The sequence below is a fragment of the Laccaria bicolor genome, genomic scaffold (genome assembly GCF_000143565.1).
Source record: "Laccaria bicolor S238N-H82 LACBIscaffold_15 genomic scaffold, whole genome shotgun sequence".
Lineage (NCBI taxonomy): Eukaryota > Fungi > Basidiomycota > Agaricomycetes > Agaricales > Hydnangiaceae > Laccaria > Laccaria bicolor.
Window position 1 is genome coordinate 362970 of NW_001889886.1, and position 15714 is coordinate 378683.

General features: G+C 47.8%; 5 protein-coding genes across 5 annotated transcripts; 2 read left to right on the forward strand and 3 right to left on the reverse strand.

The window, feature by feature from the left end:
• Positions 1–763: 763 nt before the first annotated feature.
• Positions 764–2407, reverse strand: LACBIDRAFT_328087 (uncharacterized protein; the record flags this gene model as incomplete). The annotated part of the gene is made up of 1 exon (XM_001882148.1): positions 764–2407. One exon carries the CDS (start codon positions 2405–2407, stop codon positions 764–766), a length of 1644 nt encoding a protein of 547 aa, XP_001882183.1.
• Positions 2408–3194: 787 nt separating this feature from the next.
• Positions 3195–4535, forward strand: LACBIDRAFT_294554 (uncharacterized protein; the record flags this gene model as incomplete). Its single annotated transcript, XM_001882029.1, has 6 exons — positions 3195–3264; positions 3317–3358; positions 3408–3619; positions 3645–3744; positions 3794–4155; positions 4212–4535. The coding sequence occupies 6 exons, from the start codon at positions 3195–3197 to the stop codon at positions 4410–4412; spliced, it is 987 nt and encodes a 328-aa protein (XP_001882064.1). The 3' UTR covers positions 4413–4535.
• A 3540-nt stretch (positions 4536–8075) lies between these two features.
• Positions 8076–8484, reverse strand: LACBIDRAFT_298969 (uncharacterized protein; the record flags this gene model as incomplete). Its single annotated transcript, XM_001882149.1, has 2 exons — positions 8076–8383; positions 8439–8484. 2 exons carry the CDS (start codon positions 8482–8484, stop codon positions 8076–8078), a joined length of 354 nt encoding a protein of 117 aa, XP_001882184.1.
• Positions 8485–8589: 105 nt separating this feature from the next.
• LACBIDRAFT_298970 (glycoside hydrolase family 5 protein) lies at positions 8590–10859 on the reverse strand (the record flags this gene model as incomplete). Its single annotated transcript, XM_001882150.1, has 16 exons — positions 8590–8695; positions 8755–8810; positions 8865–9019; positions 9078–9123; positions 9176–9182; positions 9235–9327; positions 9383–9668; positions 9724–9871; positions 9932–9956; positions 10018–10118; positions 10180–10254; positions 10305–10374; positions 10428–10481; positions 10537–10597; positions 10647–10678; positions 10735–10859. The coding sequence occupies 16 exons, from the start codon at positions 10857–10859 to the stop codon at positions 8590–8592; spliced, it is 1440 nt and encodes a 479-aa protein (XP_001882185.1).
• Positions 10860–12717: 1858 nt separating this feature from the next.
• LACBIDRAFT_328090 (uncharacterized protein) lies at positions 12718–15553 on the forward strand (the record flags this gene model as incomplete). The annotated part of the gene is made up of 9 exons (XM_001882030.1): positions 12718–12883; positions 12909–13047; positions 13211–13362; positions 13649–13692; positions 13764–13790; positions 13966–14050; positions 14313–14420; positions 14570–15314; positions 15457–15553. The coding sequence occupies 9 exons, from the start codon at positions 12718–12720 to the stop codon at positions 15551–15553; spliced, it is 1563 nt and encodes a 520-aa protein (XP_001882065.1).
• Positions 15554–15714: the final 161 nt, after the last annotated feature.

A 15714-nucleotide genomic window follows, 5' to 3' on the forward strand; every position in this document is an offset into this window, starting at 1 on the left:
GGCGCGATAAGGACAACCATCCCGTCCCACGCTTGTCCTTATAGCTCTCCAAAAAGCGCTCGTTGATTGTGGGACAAGCTCCGGCAGCGGGATATTAGATAATCGATAACCCGTAGAGCGCCTAAAAGGCCTTGATAACCGCCAATCCTCGCTTGCAAGACTAAAATATGGACGCCTAGGCGTCGATCATTGGCAGGCAAATTTTCTTGTCATCCTGTGAAGTAGGGTGAAAGGTCTGCCAGACGAGTGAGTGAAGGAACACATAGAAAGGAATGTTCACCACTGGCTCAAGCACATTCATTCACCCTGTCTCTCGACAAACGAACTAGAGTGCAAGTCACAACGGGAAGATCCGGCGACTTGAAAAGTGTATGTTGAGCTGTTTGGCTCACCTATCAAATTTAAACCTCACCGTTCGCGACTTGAGGACAACCCGAGGGCCGAAGCAAATGTTCAAACCTTTCATTCTCCCTTCTCCAAATGCAACAAAAACACACCGTCCCTCTGGATGTTCAAAATTTCTGGCAGACGCAACCGAGGATGGGGCAGCGGCGACATCGATTTTATTCGCGTCACCTTGGTCGCCAACTTTCGAAACGAAGAAGAATCAGAAATTTAAATTCAGCTTGAACCCTCTGGAGATTCAGCTCATCAATTCATATTCATGCCAGTTGTGAACCAAATCTTTCGGAACGATAGTACGTGATGTTTAAACGTATGCCCTTGAACCATCACCATATAGTAACCGTCGTACTGTCAATCTCTATTCCCACAAAGATCCATCCATATTCAGTAGCCTCAACGCCCCCTCCTCCATCAGTTGAATTATTTCCCAAACGTAATGCGGATCTGTGTACTCAGCAATCGAAAAAGATGCGACCTCAGAATATTGGTCGGCTTTAATCGTCGCTTTTCTCAACGTCGCCACTCCCTCTGATATACCCAAATTCTTGCTGTCCTCATAGCTGGGAGGATCATCTGACCTTGTGCGTATACGTGATCGAACAATCAACGGTTCAATGAAATCAATAGCATGCACTGCCAATAGGCCCTCGTATTCAATAATCTCTAGATGTGGGAGGTAATTTGGGTCTTCGTCCGGGTGAAGAACGTCGAAGAAGGTTCGACCCAGCCCCGCACCCAATAAGTGTCTCAATAGGTTGCCGTGAATGGAATACTCCCGAATGTGCAATTCTCGAAGGGAGGAGATGGCAGGAAGAGAAAGGAATTCAATAAGTTGATATTCCAACTCTGCGGTGATTAGGAATTCGAGAGTAAGGCAAGTCAAGATGCTGCGGGAGTGCTCCAAGAACGGAGGAATGTGTTGAGTGTCAACGGATCGCAACGGTTCGGCAACACAGATTGATATGCTCTCCAAACCAGGTAAAGAATTCGACATGACGTGGGACCTGGGCACTGCGAAGACTTGCATTGTGAACTCAACATTGAGGATTCGCAAGTGATTGTGTACGATCCCTCCAAGGATTGGTCTGCTGTGGGAAAATTTGCATTTCGTCAAAGTAAGTTCATTGAGTCGAGGGAAGTCACTGAGGAGATTCTTCAAAATCAAGTTTCTGCATGAATCCAAAACGAGGCGAGTGATTTGCTTCGTAGGACAGAAAGATAGGCCATTCGGCCTCATACGGAAAGAGGATAGGGATAGAGTGCATAGAAAGGGTGCTTCTTTAAAACCCAGTTCGGGTATTTCGGGAACCTCTTCTTTTTCTCGAAAATTTAATGAGGCGTATCGTAGTAAAGGATAAGCGGGGCCTTCACTGGTTGGCCGTGTTGACGTTGAGTCAGCAAAATATTGGTATAGATGAAAAGGGAGGTGCAAGTCGATACGTTGAAACTGCTCCGAGTGTTGGGAGATCAGATCCAACAGTTCAACACGAGAACGAGTATCGCGGATTAAAGGAATGATGAGTTTATGAGCGCGGTGTGGTTCTTCAATGTAAACGTCAAGCAATCGTCCCTTTGCGCGTCCAAACCACTCTCGTAAGAGGTCGGTTTGAATGCCAATTTTCTTGAAATTGATGCGAAGTACTATGATTTCCCATAACTCCGAAGATGCCCAGGCAGTCTCGCGCCACGATCTGGATATTTTGCCGAGCCAGAGTGGATAGAATGTGCGCTCCCATCTAGGGCCATACTCGGAACGAGCACTGAGGACCGGTTGGCACGCATGCCAAAATATCAATGAAAGAATGTCATGAGGGAGTTCAGGCAGGTCTTTTCCTTTTGGCTCGGCATGTGATCGCGGCAATCCACTGTCATCAAGTCCACCATCGTCTTCCTGGGTATCGTTTACAGTGATGTGTTGGTGGTTGTCGGCCTCGGGCGAAGGATGGAGAGCCAGGAGACCATCATACGATGGGCCTTCTGAAGGAAATCCTCTATTTTGCATAACACTCCGGTGCGTATGTGTGAGCTGGAGATTATCAGCTTGCGTTCGGGGAGTCACCAAGCAATCAATTAATCACCAATTGCAAGCGGGCTGCATTTCAAGCTCCGATGGAAGAGATCGCTAAATAAAGACAAACATGTGCTCATGTGCAGATGATCATGATTTTTTTTCTTTCTACAAACTATGCACTTAAAACTCTTAAATGGCTCACTGACATTGCCTGTGGAAGATTGATCTGCCTATCTCTTGTGTTGGGTGAGATCATTTGGCTGGGAAAATACACAAGAAATCTTCCATTACCGTCGATCATCTTGGTGGGCACAACCTCATAAGTTACGCTTGACTGGCCTTCAAGCTTGCACTCACGATGTTTTTTTGACTCCTACGCAATTGATATTATCAGCCAGAGGCAATGCCAATGGGTATCATTCGACTCCTACCTATCGCCGTTTCTCAGCCCAGCTTCAGTGCCTCCAACTCTATCAGACCACATAGCATCAGGCGGGGTGTGTGCGACAAGTTTTGGCTTTTGCTTCAAGTTACCGCTGAGGTGTTTACCCCTTGATTGCCTGTCGAACGTTATCTGACAACGCTCCCGAAGATCCGTATACTAAGGAACTTATACTTAATTCGAAGGATGTCAAAGTTCTACAAGTATTTGGATATCCATAACTGGAGTGCTCCGGTTGATGCGAGGGATAAGAAGACTCGAGGCGGTGAGGCTATTATACAAATATCTAATATAAGGGCTAGACAAGGCCTTGTGCGTCCCCATCGTATCCCAGAGATGGCGTCGGCCTTTTCGCAGCAGCTTATCATCTACGAAAGTGGAACGTTTACAGAAATATGGATCAGTGGTGCGTTTGGTTGTACGATATCATACAACATCTTTCATTTTTTGTGTGCAAGGAATTTACACCGCTCTCCTCCTTCTGACCGTATGGCTGATTGGTATGTTCCTGTGCGAAATGATCTCCTCCACTTTTCTAACAACATTCAGTCTCCAAGAGGGAATACAGCCGCCAGAAGAAAATTATCTTAATCAGTTGCAACATGGCGCCCTACCTGGTAGCTAGCGGACACGCAGCGCTCGCTTGGGCTGTCTCTTTGAAAATAATGGCCGGCACTGTAGCGATGAGCCGTGATTCATGGTTCCCAATGACGTATAACGTGTTCTTTGTTGTCAACAATATCCTTGCAGAAGCTGTTTTCGTGAGCAACAACAATCTCTCCCTAGTCCTGGCTCATTATAGGCCAGTTATGGAGGTGCTGGATTGTATGGGGACGCAAGTGGCCGGTGGTAGTTGTGCCCACTGCCCTTACATTGATCGGAACCAGTAAGTTTCAAACCTCTCGGAAATGACAGTCTATGAAAATATCCGCCAGTCATTGCCTCAGCCCAAATGACGCCTTGGGACGAGAAATCCACCTTCATAGGAGGAACGCCGATGAATAGTCTGAAAATATATTCCATGTTTCCAATCGGGAGTGTCATAATAACGACCATCCTCACCACATGTCGCATCGTGCAGGTCCAAAAAGTGTCGGGTCGCTTTGGCGGGCTCAACAAGCGCAGATTCAACTCGGTGATTGAAATCATAGTCGAGTCAGCCGCACTGTATTCCATTTCGCTCCTTGCCTTTACAGTCATATCCTACATTGATTGGGGAAATGGTGAAGACGACCCACTCCACCCACAAGTTTTTGGGATGACGCTTTGCGTGCAGAATATTCACCTCCAAATATCGGTGAGCAGTTGTACTTTGTTTCAAGTCATGTTTGTTCATCTCGCATATACTTGAAGGGATTGGCACCCCTGCTGATCAATTTGCGAGTCCAAGCGGGCTTTTCCAGGCCTGCAGACGATTGGAGCACCTCGACGTCACCGTTACCATCCATTGCGCTGAGGTTCGCTTCTCGTCGGAAGTCAACGGTGACCGACGCAGCGCTGGAGGGAGATGAGTCTGCAGGTTTTGAAAGTCGATCTGTCGTGCAATCGGGGTGAGCTGCGGTTTCTTGAACGATCTCCACTGGAGCGGTCAGTTTCTGCTGTAGGAAACAAGGAGCTCAAAGACATTTGTATGTTTCCAAATTGCTTTGAATACATCCACTACGATTATTGGATTTATCATCTCCATTGGAGCAGTGAAGAATAACATCCAGCAAACACCATCGACCCCCTTTTGTTGGTTTGAAGCTTTCCGAGGGTACGTTGCTCTCTGGTGATTCACTGCGGACCACTGGAATCGCCCTCAGCTCGCCTCTAAATGACTCTGGGAGGTGACCGGTGACCTGTCACTTCTCAATGATCGTGAACCAAGAAAGAGTCTCAAGTCAGCAGAAATTATTCATGTAACCATATATATTTGACTCTAAACACCTCCTCCCCAACATTGAAAAGCTCAAATACCACTCACTAACCTCCCGATTTTTTTTTTCTTTCGCGCCTCTATCAAGGGGCTACAAACAAAAAAATCAAGAATCAACCAACAATTTCACATGTAATTAATGAATGTCATGCAGATAAATACAATGCAGAGATCAGATGTAAAAATTATTGGTTCAACCATATAACATAGCCCACCGCGAGGGTCGAACTCGCAGCCTTCAGATCTCCCGCCTTAAAAGTCTGACGCTCTATCCGATTGAGCTAGGCGGGCTTAGGGTTATCTTGGGCAATTAAATAATTCTTCAGCCTGAAGATCGAGTCCTGGGAGCGCAAAATGACTGGCAAGGTTACGGACGAAAACTATGAATGATAAGTAACAGAAGTGCTGATATGTATGTATAGGTGCGAAAAAGTCAAAGCGTCAGTCCAAAACGATGCAAAAAGCGAATGTACATAGCACAACAAAAAGTCCGTCAAGTCCAATCATCGAGCGTAAAGTCAAAAAACCTGACCTGGTGTCATCAATTCCCCCCTCCTACCCACCACTCCAAAAAGGCTCACAGAACCATTCCCACGCCAAACAAAACCACCACGCCAACCAAACCAAATTCAAGGAACAGACTCCTCTTCCCACCTCGCGGAACCGATCCGCTGGTTTTAGAAACGGTGGAAGCCGCCGCAGAACCAGATTTCGAAGCGGAACCCGTTGCAGAAAGCCCAGATGCCGACTACCAAAAGAATGAAATGAATTATTGGGGACAACAAGGAACCAGAAACGAAACGTACCGTCGAGCTAGCCACGAGCAGTAGATCCGTCGAGTGGTACGTTTGACAATTTGACGATGCCGGGACGCGGGGTTGGTATGGCGGTGGCGTGTTGAGTGGGTCGGGCATCGACCACGTTACCGCTGCGAAGGGGAATTATCAGTTATATCAGGAACAGAGAGAAAAGTCAAAAACGCACTCTGTCCATTGACCGTATAGACCCCGACAACATCCTGCAAGTCACCATCACACGACGTGAACTGCCCATCCTGCGCGGCGGTGGGCATGTTATACGAGCACCCAATAAGGTCATACGTGTTCTGGCAGTAGTCGGGTGAAGTGATGCTGTTGTAACAGGCTTTGAAGCAGAATTGGCCGCTGCCCACGAATCTGTGTTCAGGGGTAAGAATCAGCAGGGACGCATGCAAGGAGAGGAATGGACGATATGAAGACGCATACTCCCGAGTGGGAGTGGATATATGCGTCCTAGAAGCGCATATACGGACGGCGACGACTCACGTATTCCAGTTATACACCTGTGTAAGCGTCTTCCCATCCGAATCTGTCGTTCCATTGGAAAAGACGACCCCTCCAAGCGGGTTGCCCTGCAGATCAGCACCATGCGGGTCAAGCTCCCCGCCAGAGTCGGTCGGGTCCAGGTTTATCCCAGTATTATTAATGAACCCGACTACCTGGATATATGCGGATGTCTTGGTCCACTATGTAATCGCATTCCGTGAGCAAAGAGATCGGAAAATAAGGAAGAAGAGAAAAAGGGAGTACCTGAAGCCCAGTAATAGCACCTGGGGGAATCACACGTGTTCCGTGATATGGTTTGGTGCAGTACGCAACGACCTTTGCTTCCTCGTTCCCTATGAGCCCAGCTGGATCTGGGGATCCCCAAAGACAAAAATCGTCCTATATACACACGCCATAGTAGCATAAGCCTCATGAGAAGAAAACTGAAGAGATCTGAAACGCACCGGCCCATTAAAGATCAACGTCTGACAATTCGACGTCGAGCCCAACGTCGATGCATTACACTGATTAAACCCATACTGTGGTCCACGCAGAACGGGATACGGGTACACCTGGTATGGAAGCGCAGTATACGCGTAGTGCAGCGTGGATAGGATGGGTGTCCCAGCGCCGCCCGCGACTTGCCTCTTCGCTATGGTAGGTGTTGGGGGAGGCGTTACCTGAGGGTCTGGGGACGCGTTTACGGATAAGAGGAGGAAAATGAGGGGCAAGAAAACATTCGTTTTTCGCATGGTTGATGGGGAGAGACTCGCTGCTTCATCGTGGAGGAGTGCAAGTTGAAAGAAGCTGTCATCGGAGTTTAAAATAGCATTAGATATTTTTAGATCCAACAGGTGACTCAAGCCCAGGATTTTTGTAAGGTTTCCTCCACGAAGAAACACTTTGTAATTCCTTCATTTGCAAACTACCAAGGACACACAAACTATATAAAAATCCAGCCGCCCGTATATCAATTGGACACTGGCCGCTATCATGGCCTTGCGCGCAAGAAAGAACTCCCCGATAATGATTAAAATTCATCGACTCGGAACGCATCATCATCTGTATCAAGTTCAATAGACACTGCATCACCTTCGCCATTAATCCTGGCCACCCAATCTCCCATCCAATCCTCGTATACCTCGGAGTATGGTTCCGCCACAAATTCAGCATACTTCCCGACATCCTCGTCATAAACTCCTCCAAATAGCTTCCTTTTGATTGTATGCGGTGTCCATGTCACGTCCTCTACCAACATCGTGTGAATTACGAATTTTCGTAGCGTTTCCGGAAAGAACAGTGGTTTGATTCTCCTGCGAAAAACATGAGCAGCGTGTCCGAGTTCTGGAAGGAATTCACGCACTCAAAAATGAATTCGCTTGTATGGAGGCACTCCAACGACGGTGCCATATGCGTTAAGAGGAACGCAGATGGCTCAATAAAGCCTTCGATCTGAAATCTCCTTAGCGATAGAAAAACGGTGGGAAAACCTGGGAACAACAAAGTCGGGCGGTTGGAGTGATAAGGACGCATCCTGAATAAGGAAAGATCTCGAAGAACTGGCAACTCCGGAACAGTGATTACTTCAAGGAGGCAATGCTGATACTTTATGAAATGTGCAGTGAGAGTTTCGAGAGTCGGTGCCACAGTTTCCAGGATAAGACGAAAAGCGTCAAGGCTGGCATATTGATGGTTTTCAACATCCGAGAGGAATTCCTTTAGGCAGTCGGGTGTACTTCCAATTGTCCAGTCGGGTGGGCTTCCAACTTTCTCTAACTCCAATCCCTGTATTTCTTCCGCCAATTCTGCTTGCTCTTCGGCGGTCAGCTCGTGGAAACTGTCTTCCGAATCAGACGCATGCGAGTCAGACGCATGCGAATGCTCCTCGTCTGAGTCTAGTCCACTATCAACGTCTTGAGCTTCTCCAAGTTCTTTGGAACCGCTCGCCTTCCCAGAAAGACACTCTTCGGGGAGGGCGGGGTCAGCCCTTTGAGCCTACCCGTCATGGTTGGCATCCATATCTTCATCCGAGTTATAGATGTCCGACGTGTAGACCTTCGGGAGAGGATTGTGAACGAAGAGGTTTTTGACGCGTCTGAGCTCAGGAGGGAAGGACGATATCACGGATCCGAACGCGATGATTTGCTCGCAACGCGTGAGAGCGACGCTTTGGTATCGATAAGGTTTCGAGTATGCGAAGTTGATCGACCGCGAGACTTGGGAAAGGGCGAGAGCCGTGCTTCCGTCATCTCTGCAGGCGAGGGAAAAGATGATTTCCCATATTTCTAGAGGACATTCCTCAGCTGACACGTTGGTTCAAGTTGAAGTTGAGGAAAAGGTGGATCAAAAAGTGATCACAGCGCTCATGTTTCTTATTGCAAAAAAAAATATTACGATGCAACATATGCAACCCTGGGTCATAGATATCATAGATATCAGATACTCAACAGATCAAAACCTATCTCTCCCTTTTTTGTGACCGACGCTCGACATGGTCATTTCAAGTTATTTACGACACCAGAGTCGTGTTGATATACGGATCGCAGACATGTGGGTCGTTGAACGCTGTCGGGTCTTGGGTTAGATAGCCCCGCTTGATTCCCTCCATGTACGACCTCAATACATCCGCATCAGCCATTTATCAACCAAAATGAAGTAAGAAACGTGAACGTACCACTCCCGAGCTAGATCACCAGCTAACGCTGAAATCTCGATCTTGAAATTCCAGTACTGGATATCCTCATAATTACGACTCGCAGGAAAAAATCGATAACGTGGACTTACCAACCACCCAGCACCTTTTCCATAGGCAATCTTCTGAGCGTCGGCCCATTTTTGTAGGAACTCATCAGTAGCTGAAAATTCAGTAGGCAGACCCCATTCTCCAAACAAAAGGGGTGAGTTTTGAAGAGCGGCATCAGCTGCGATGCGGCCTAGGTCTGTGTAAAATATAACATATTAGGTGCTTGCAAGGAGAAGGGCTGTCGGAGAACGCACTGCAAATGGAGGTTAGATATGCTTCTTCATTTGCAGCAGCAACACCCTGTCGAATCGCCATTGAGATAACCTTGTATAGGCAACGGAATAGAACTTACCCCAAATCTAGCGTACCCACTTAGTGAGACCAGAAACAAAGGAAGGATGGTACACTCACACATAATACAGGTGATTATCATAAATCTGTGGTCCGATCTTCGCTGCCGCAGGATTAGCAGGATTATTATACTGCCAATTGACGTCCATGAAACTTCAGAATGGAAAAGCAATCAATCTCCAGAATAATATATGATTTCCCCACTTACGTCGTCACCAACGAGTTTCGTCTCTGCAACCGACCCCTCAAATCAGCCTGCGAATAAACGGTGTTCGTACCCAATTGTTTCACAACCTCGGCGAAAATTAGTGTCGCATCTTTCAAGACCTGCACGACTTCAGGATTGAACCTATTTCCGAATGTAGTGGCACTAGTCTGAAATCCGGCTGTCACACTCGACGCGCTCGCGAAACTTGCCGGGGCGGCGTAACCAGGGACGTGAATACCTAAGAGAAGCTCCACTGCCCTAACAACTTGCACAAAGTTCTTTTGGACTGGAAGGTATATCAACAGCGTCATGAGAGCCTTGAAGCGCGAAATACGACGTACAATCCCCATAGCCTGGCGTTTGCGTCACGTCCATGATAGGTTCGTTTATGGCTTCGATAGCGGCAACACTGCTAAACGCTGGATCAATGTGGGATAATGCTGTCATAATCGCCGTCCAGATCAACGCTCGATGGTAGTTATGCGGAGTCTACGTGGAGAAGATGATAGTAAACGTATGCGCAGATTCGAGTCAAAGTGATTAGCCCACGTAGAATTCAACATCGGTTGTGCATCTAGTATTTTGAAAGAGCATTTTGTAAAGCAAAATAAATAAGCAAGAGACAAGTCGCATACCTTCCTGCAAACATTTGATTGGGCGATGCGACGCCAGGAAGAGCATGGTGGTCGAGAATCACAGCAATACCAGCAGCTGCCAGTTGCTGGAGGCCGCGTTGCTATATTTCACCTCGTATAAACCTCGCATTGAAAGTAGGAGAAAAAAAGTAAGGAACTAACCAGCTGTAGAATTCCTCCTCTGGGGTAGAACTCGGTGGTCCTGTCAACCAAAGGCTCAATTATCCAATATCCTAACTAAAATGAAGTTGAGGCTATGCCGAACAAAAGAAGAACAGAATACGTACGGGAATGCGAACGGCGTTGAGGCCAGCCGCTTGTATTTGATCGACATCGGTTTGATTGAACCAAGTTTCCCTATCCGCAGATGTCAGTGGCGTAAGTCAAGAAAAGTGACGAAAAGCATGCACCAGTGTTGGTTAAACACTTGGTCTACGATGTCTGGCTTAGCCTGAGCGAAGGCGCTAAGAGGTAAAAGTGTCAGAAGGGTGTCCGATACCAGAATGAAGGCATACCCACAATTCCGAAGCGATACATGTTGAGCAGTCTTGGCACTGTTCTCCCCCCATATCCAACCATTCTGTTGGTGAGTGAGGAAGATTCACGGAGAAATAATTTACTCAACCTACCTTGCGGAAGCATCCACGATTCCAATACCAACCTGTCAGATTTACGGAGAAAGGTTAAGGTGGAAAACACGTAAGGAAGGAAACGTACCACGAGCCCAGGTTAACCCCGTAAATTGTTCCGGGAAGACCTGCGCCGACAAGACCAACAAAGGAGACGGTTAAAAGAGCCAAGGAGGGGAAGTATGCGGGCAACATAGTAGGAAAAATGGGCATGTCGACACTTGCTGGCGGTATTTATGCGTCGGTCAGGAGTCAATCTTTAGCGCGCAGAAGGATGCCTGTTGAAAGAAATTTCTGCAATTTATCGATCCACTTACCAATTAGGTTGTGCAGGTAATTATGCGCTGCTTGTAGCACGCTTCGGTGGTGAGATTTGATCCACAGTTTAGTCAAGAAGCAGTCACAACTTGTACCCTTCACAAGGCCCTTGAGTCAGAAGTTAATCGCATCAAGAGAAAGAATCCGAACGATACCTCTATAAGTCGTCTGCGTGAATATTCTTGCTGAGAAGATGAAAAGAACACACTAGGGAAGTTATCAGAGTGACGAAATTCGTGATAAGGTCCTATGTGGTGATCGAGCGCGGCCTTGTTCTCACAAAGGCGTTTTCATCACCTGAGTTCTATGCCCTTATTGATTGATTTGAATACCTTTGATCCTTTTGATTATTACGATTATCCTTCACACCTTGAGATATGGCACTGCCTGAAAGCGTAAAGAGCATCGTAAGAATCCTTTAAAATGGCGGAAATAGTGTACCTACCACGAGAGGTCAAGCTTGGCACGTGTCACATCAACTTGTGTGTAGCCACTGGTCCTTGACTGGTCCCTCCGATCCCAATTTGGTGAAATTGCCCAGAATAACAAAGATCCCTTTTGCCTAGAAATTTCCTGAAAGAAAGCTAGCCAAGCAGCTTGGTTTCGAGACGGGACAGCAGCGTGGCATGAAGAAACCAAATGTCGAATGTGATGATGATGATGGATTGTCTTGACAAGCAAAGCCAAATATGGCGTCAGCGGTCACAGTCGTCACGTCACACGATTCTGCTTCAACAACTTCTCAGCATTGCAACCAAATTGCAACCCCCAGCGCAATATTTTTGTACCTTGCATTTCTGGGACTGGAATCAAAGAAATTTTATTGCGGGACCGTCGGATCACATTATCATCAATATGTCAAGACCGTAGCCTCCAAGATTTTTCGGTCAGGACTTCAGCCAAACAATGCTTCCCCTGCGTTGAGGTTTCCTGGCTCCATATTCATCAATGCAACAGGTCGCGGCCACTTCGGCCTTACTGAACCAGGCTAACGACTATCAATATCTCTTATGAGTCAGCCCGCGGGCCGCCGCGTTACAGAATCGTTCCGTTGCGGCGGGGGGATGTATTTTACCGACAGCCCTCCATCCTGAAGGAAATCAGTTCTGCGGTTTGCCGTTCCTCCGCTGACAGAAAAAGCTTACTCACCTTAAATTCGGAGCACATTAACCGTCAAGCGTTTAGAATCATCCCCGCGCACTCGATCTACTCTGGTCTCGGTCACACCCGGTCACTCTTGTTGGTGCGTTCCCAGCTCATTCTCTTGCTCTAACATTAAGAATTTCCTCCACCACGTCCCCCTTACCGTCCTGTTTCTGCGCCGGAGGATATTAGCTCCGAAAGTTGAAGATGCTGCACAGGTATGTGCAAATGCCCAACGTCGTAGTGGACAGTTCTCGTCTGCCCTCAATGTCTGAAGGGTCTACAGGGGAAATTCGTGGTCATCCCCACGTCCTTCAAGTTGGGACTTTGAGAAAACCGTTGCTTTATAGAAGATAACTCGAGTTTCTCGACGGTAGCTACTCAAGGTGGGGTTTGAAATCCGATGAACCAAGTTCTCAGCTGACGAGTGGCTTCATTCCTTGCTAGCCGGCCTTGCTCGAGTATGTAACGCCCATAACGCCTGGCCACACTCAGGGCCCTGGTGGTTGATTAAAGTCATATTCCTTGTTGTCGAGAGAAGATCTATGGGTCCCCGACACTCGCGATTCATATCCCCGCTCACTCCGTGCTGGTCGGGACCCTTTCAAACATGCCCCTCGTTGGTGACCTTTCCTCCATTCTCGTCCGACGAGGCGGAGATCTTCACTTACACGAGCTTCTGACCGTAGCTGGTAAAACACCCTTATCGCCGCTCGAGGAGGCTCTTCGTTACTGGAATTTTCTGACAAAAGCCGATCATGTTGCTCAAAGCCTTGGTAGGAGATATCTACTATTATTCAGGCATTACAAAAACGGCGGGTTATTTTGACATAGTAGTCGTCATCGCGGCCAACCAATCTCTGGCTTCCCACTGCCACAGCGCTTCAATAGGAGTCGGATGCCGTTACATCATATCAATACTGAGTAAAGGCAAGGCTCGGTAAACGAAGGAATCACTAGGGGCGGGCTACACCTGAGGCTCACCGTTTGACTCAACTCTGTACTCCCCCTTGCGATAATTCCTGCGCACGCCTGAGGTTTGAAAGTGTCTGCACCTTAGTTCAGGGATCGTCGCTGTGTGACTCGAGATCTCCTGCCTGCAGTAAGTTTGGACGATTGAAGGGATACATCTATTTACTGAACGAAAGGTTCGGGGAGTCAACCTCCCTGGCACATCCACTCACGCCGTCGTATCTCCGATTCCGCGACGCTTGCAAGCTTCATATGGTTCACAAGTTTCTCGGATGGGCTGCTGGTATGCTTTTCTCGGATCAGTCTCTCGGAATAAAACTGGACTTGATTTTGTCACGGGAGCCGATGCCTACGAAACGGAGTGGAGTATCTAAAAGCGAAGGGCAGGAAACGGAGTTGGTAGAAACTGTGCTGCAGCGATATTCACTTCCTCATCCCCAGATACCACAATCCCAACATTTCAGAGCTTGTTCGGTCTTGGCATCATTGAAATCCCCAAATCTTTCTCCCCATCTACCGAATCCCTGTCGTTATATTCTTCTCTCAACAAACTCTAAATCCATCAGCAGACCAAGACGAACTTTCTGGTAACCGAACGCCGCGGAAGGAGCTGGTAAACAATGTCAAAAACCCCTCACGTACCCTCCTGATTCCTAGCGAATTTCCAGGTGGCATGGTGAGTAGTTCAACACAATTGGGTCAATCACAACTGTAAGTTCTTTTTTGTTCGTTCCAATAGCATTTTTTCAGGACAGTCAGTTTTTCTCGTCAGGTCTGGGGTCCTTCTTGAAGTTTTTCAAGCTTCAAACGTTGAATCTATCGGGTAATGACACTCAACGAAGAACCCTAGAGAAGAACCCTTTCAACACACAATTTTATTTTGCAGTACCGTAACAGCCACTTCCCTCGGGGTGGTGATTGGTCGGACATAGCTGTTACACCTGTCAACGTTATTCAAAGCATTCTCTTCCGTGCGTTACCCGTGCGTCATTCTCTAATTTCAGCAACCCTGGTCGCCGTTAATGGAGATCACGCAGGTTTTTTTTTGGTCATGTGAGGTGACTGTTTCGCTCCTAATAGTAATGAACTGAAGTAGACCAAAGTTGCAGCAGTGCCGCATAACGGAAGTTCATTTCAAGCACCTACTTCACAAAAATCGGTGATCGATGACGTGTTCAGAATAAGAGGGTGTCGTTCCTGAGGACCTGACCGCGTTTCCTCCGCATTTCGCAGGTGATAGTGCCCTCTTCTTCATCCTCATTCAGTCTCCCATCAGATATGACCCTCGCCCGATCCTGGTGGCGTGGTACGAAAATCATCTCCCTGTCCGCCGCCGTACAGGTTCTGGAAATCTTGCAACATTGGGGATCGCTACTCGCCGATTTCTATCAACGCTCGCCCGCACTGCAAATATGCATCTCCGAGAATTTACTCTCCTCTTAGAGAGGACTTTGAACTTCGCGTTCTTGGTGCCTTGTTGAGTACTTAAGCAAGCACACCCGCCTCGTCGAGCATCCATTTCCCCATCACATTTCTCTTCATGGCTACGTCCCTCTACTCCAAAATTCAAGTAACTGATGCGTTTGATTTCGCCCCTTCACAATATCAACCCTCTATTTATCACCCTCTCTTCGCGTCACCTGAAGCCGATGTTATCCTTCGTTCACTGGAGGGAACCCTCTATCGCCTTAATTCCTTAACGCTACACCAATCATCTGGATTATTCGCGACTATGTTCAGCCTTCCACAACCGAAAAGCCATTATCGCGTGCAGCCAGAACGCAACCACTGCCACCTAAGAGGGACCCTAGAGTCGGAGATAATCGACGTTTACGAGAACGACTTTGTTTTGGACAGGATTTTGCGACTAGTCTCCGGGCTCCCGCTTCCCAAGTGGGAGTCGGTAGATGAGATTGAGCTTGTCCTTGGCGTCGCTGAGAAGTGGGATACACCCGGCCCTATAGCGCAGATCAGACTTACCATTGGCACCCCCGATTTTCTCAGAGCGCATCCGCTCCGCGTGTACGCCCTAGCTAAACATTTTGATTGGAAGCGCGAAGCTAAAATTGCTTCCACGCACACATTAGCCCTGGATTTGCATGACGCCATCCATACACCAATTCTAAGGAGGATTTCCTCAAAAGATCTGTTTGCCTTATTTAACCTTCGCCGAAAACGCCGCGAGCGTTTTCGAGAGCTCATCAATAGCCCGGAAAGATTCACGGCAGGAAATAGGTAAGTATGTCCGCCATGTGCTCTAATGTCCTAATCGCCGTTAACATTTGTCGTCCCAGATCAACATACCACTGCCTTCGCTGCGGCGTTGCGCAACTAGACAATCGTCCCTGGCAGGACTTAAAAAACGCGATGATTTTAGAAATGGAGCGAAATCCGCTAGGAGATACCCTGGGCGTGTTGGCAGGAGGGATGTCGGAGTGGCCAGAGGCAATAGCTTCCTGGGAAGCAAGATGTGAGAGGGAAGGCTGCGGCGGGCTCAACTATAATAGGGTAACGACCCTCCGGCAGATAAGAGCTTGTGTGAACCTACTGCCGCAAACGATAGACGACTGATTGATCTTGGAGGCTGGGATCTTCAGTCAGGGTTTGGACGACAACGGACTAAATTAACCGTAGA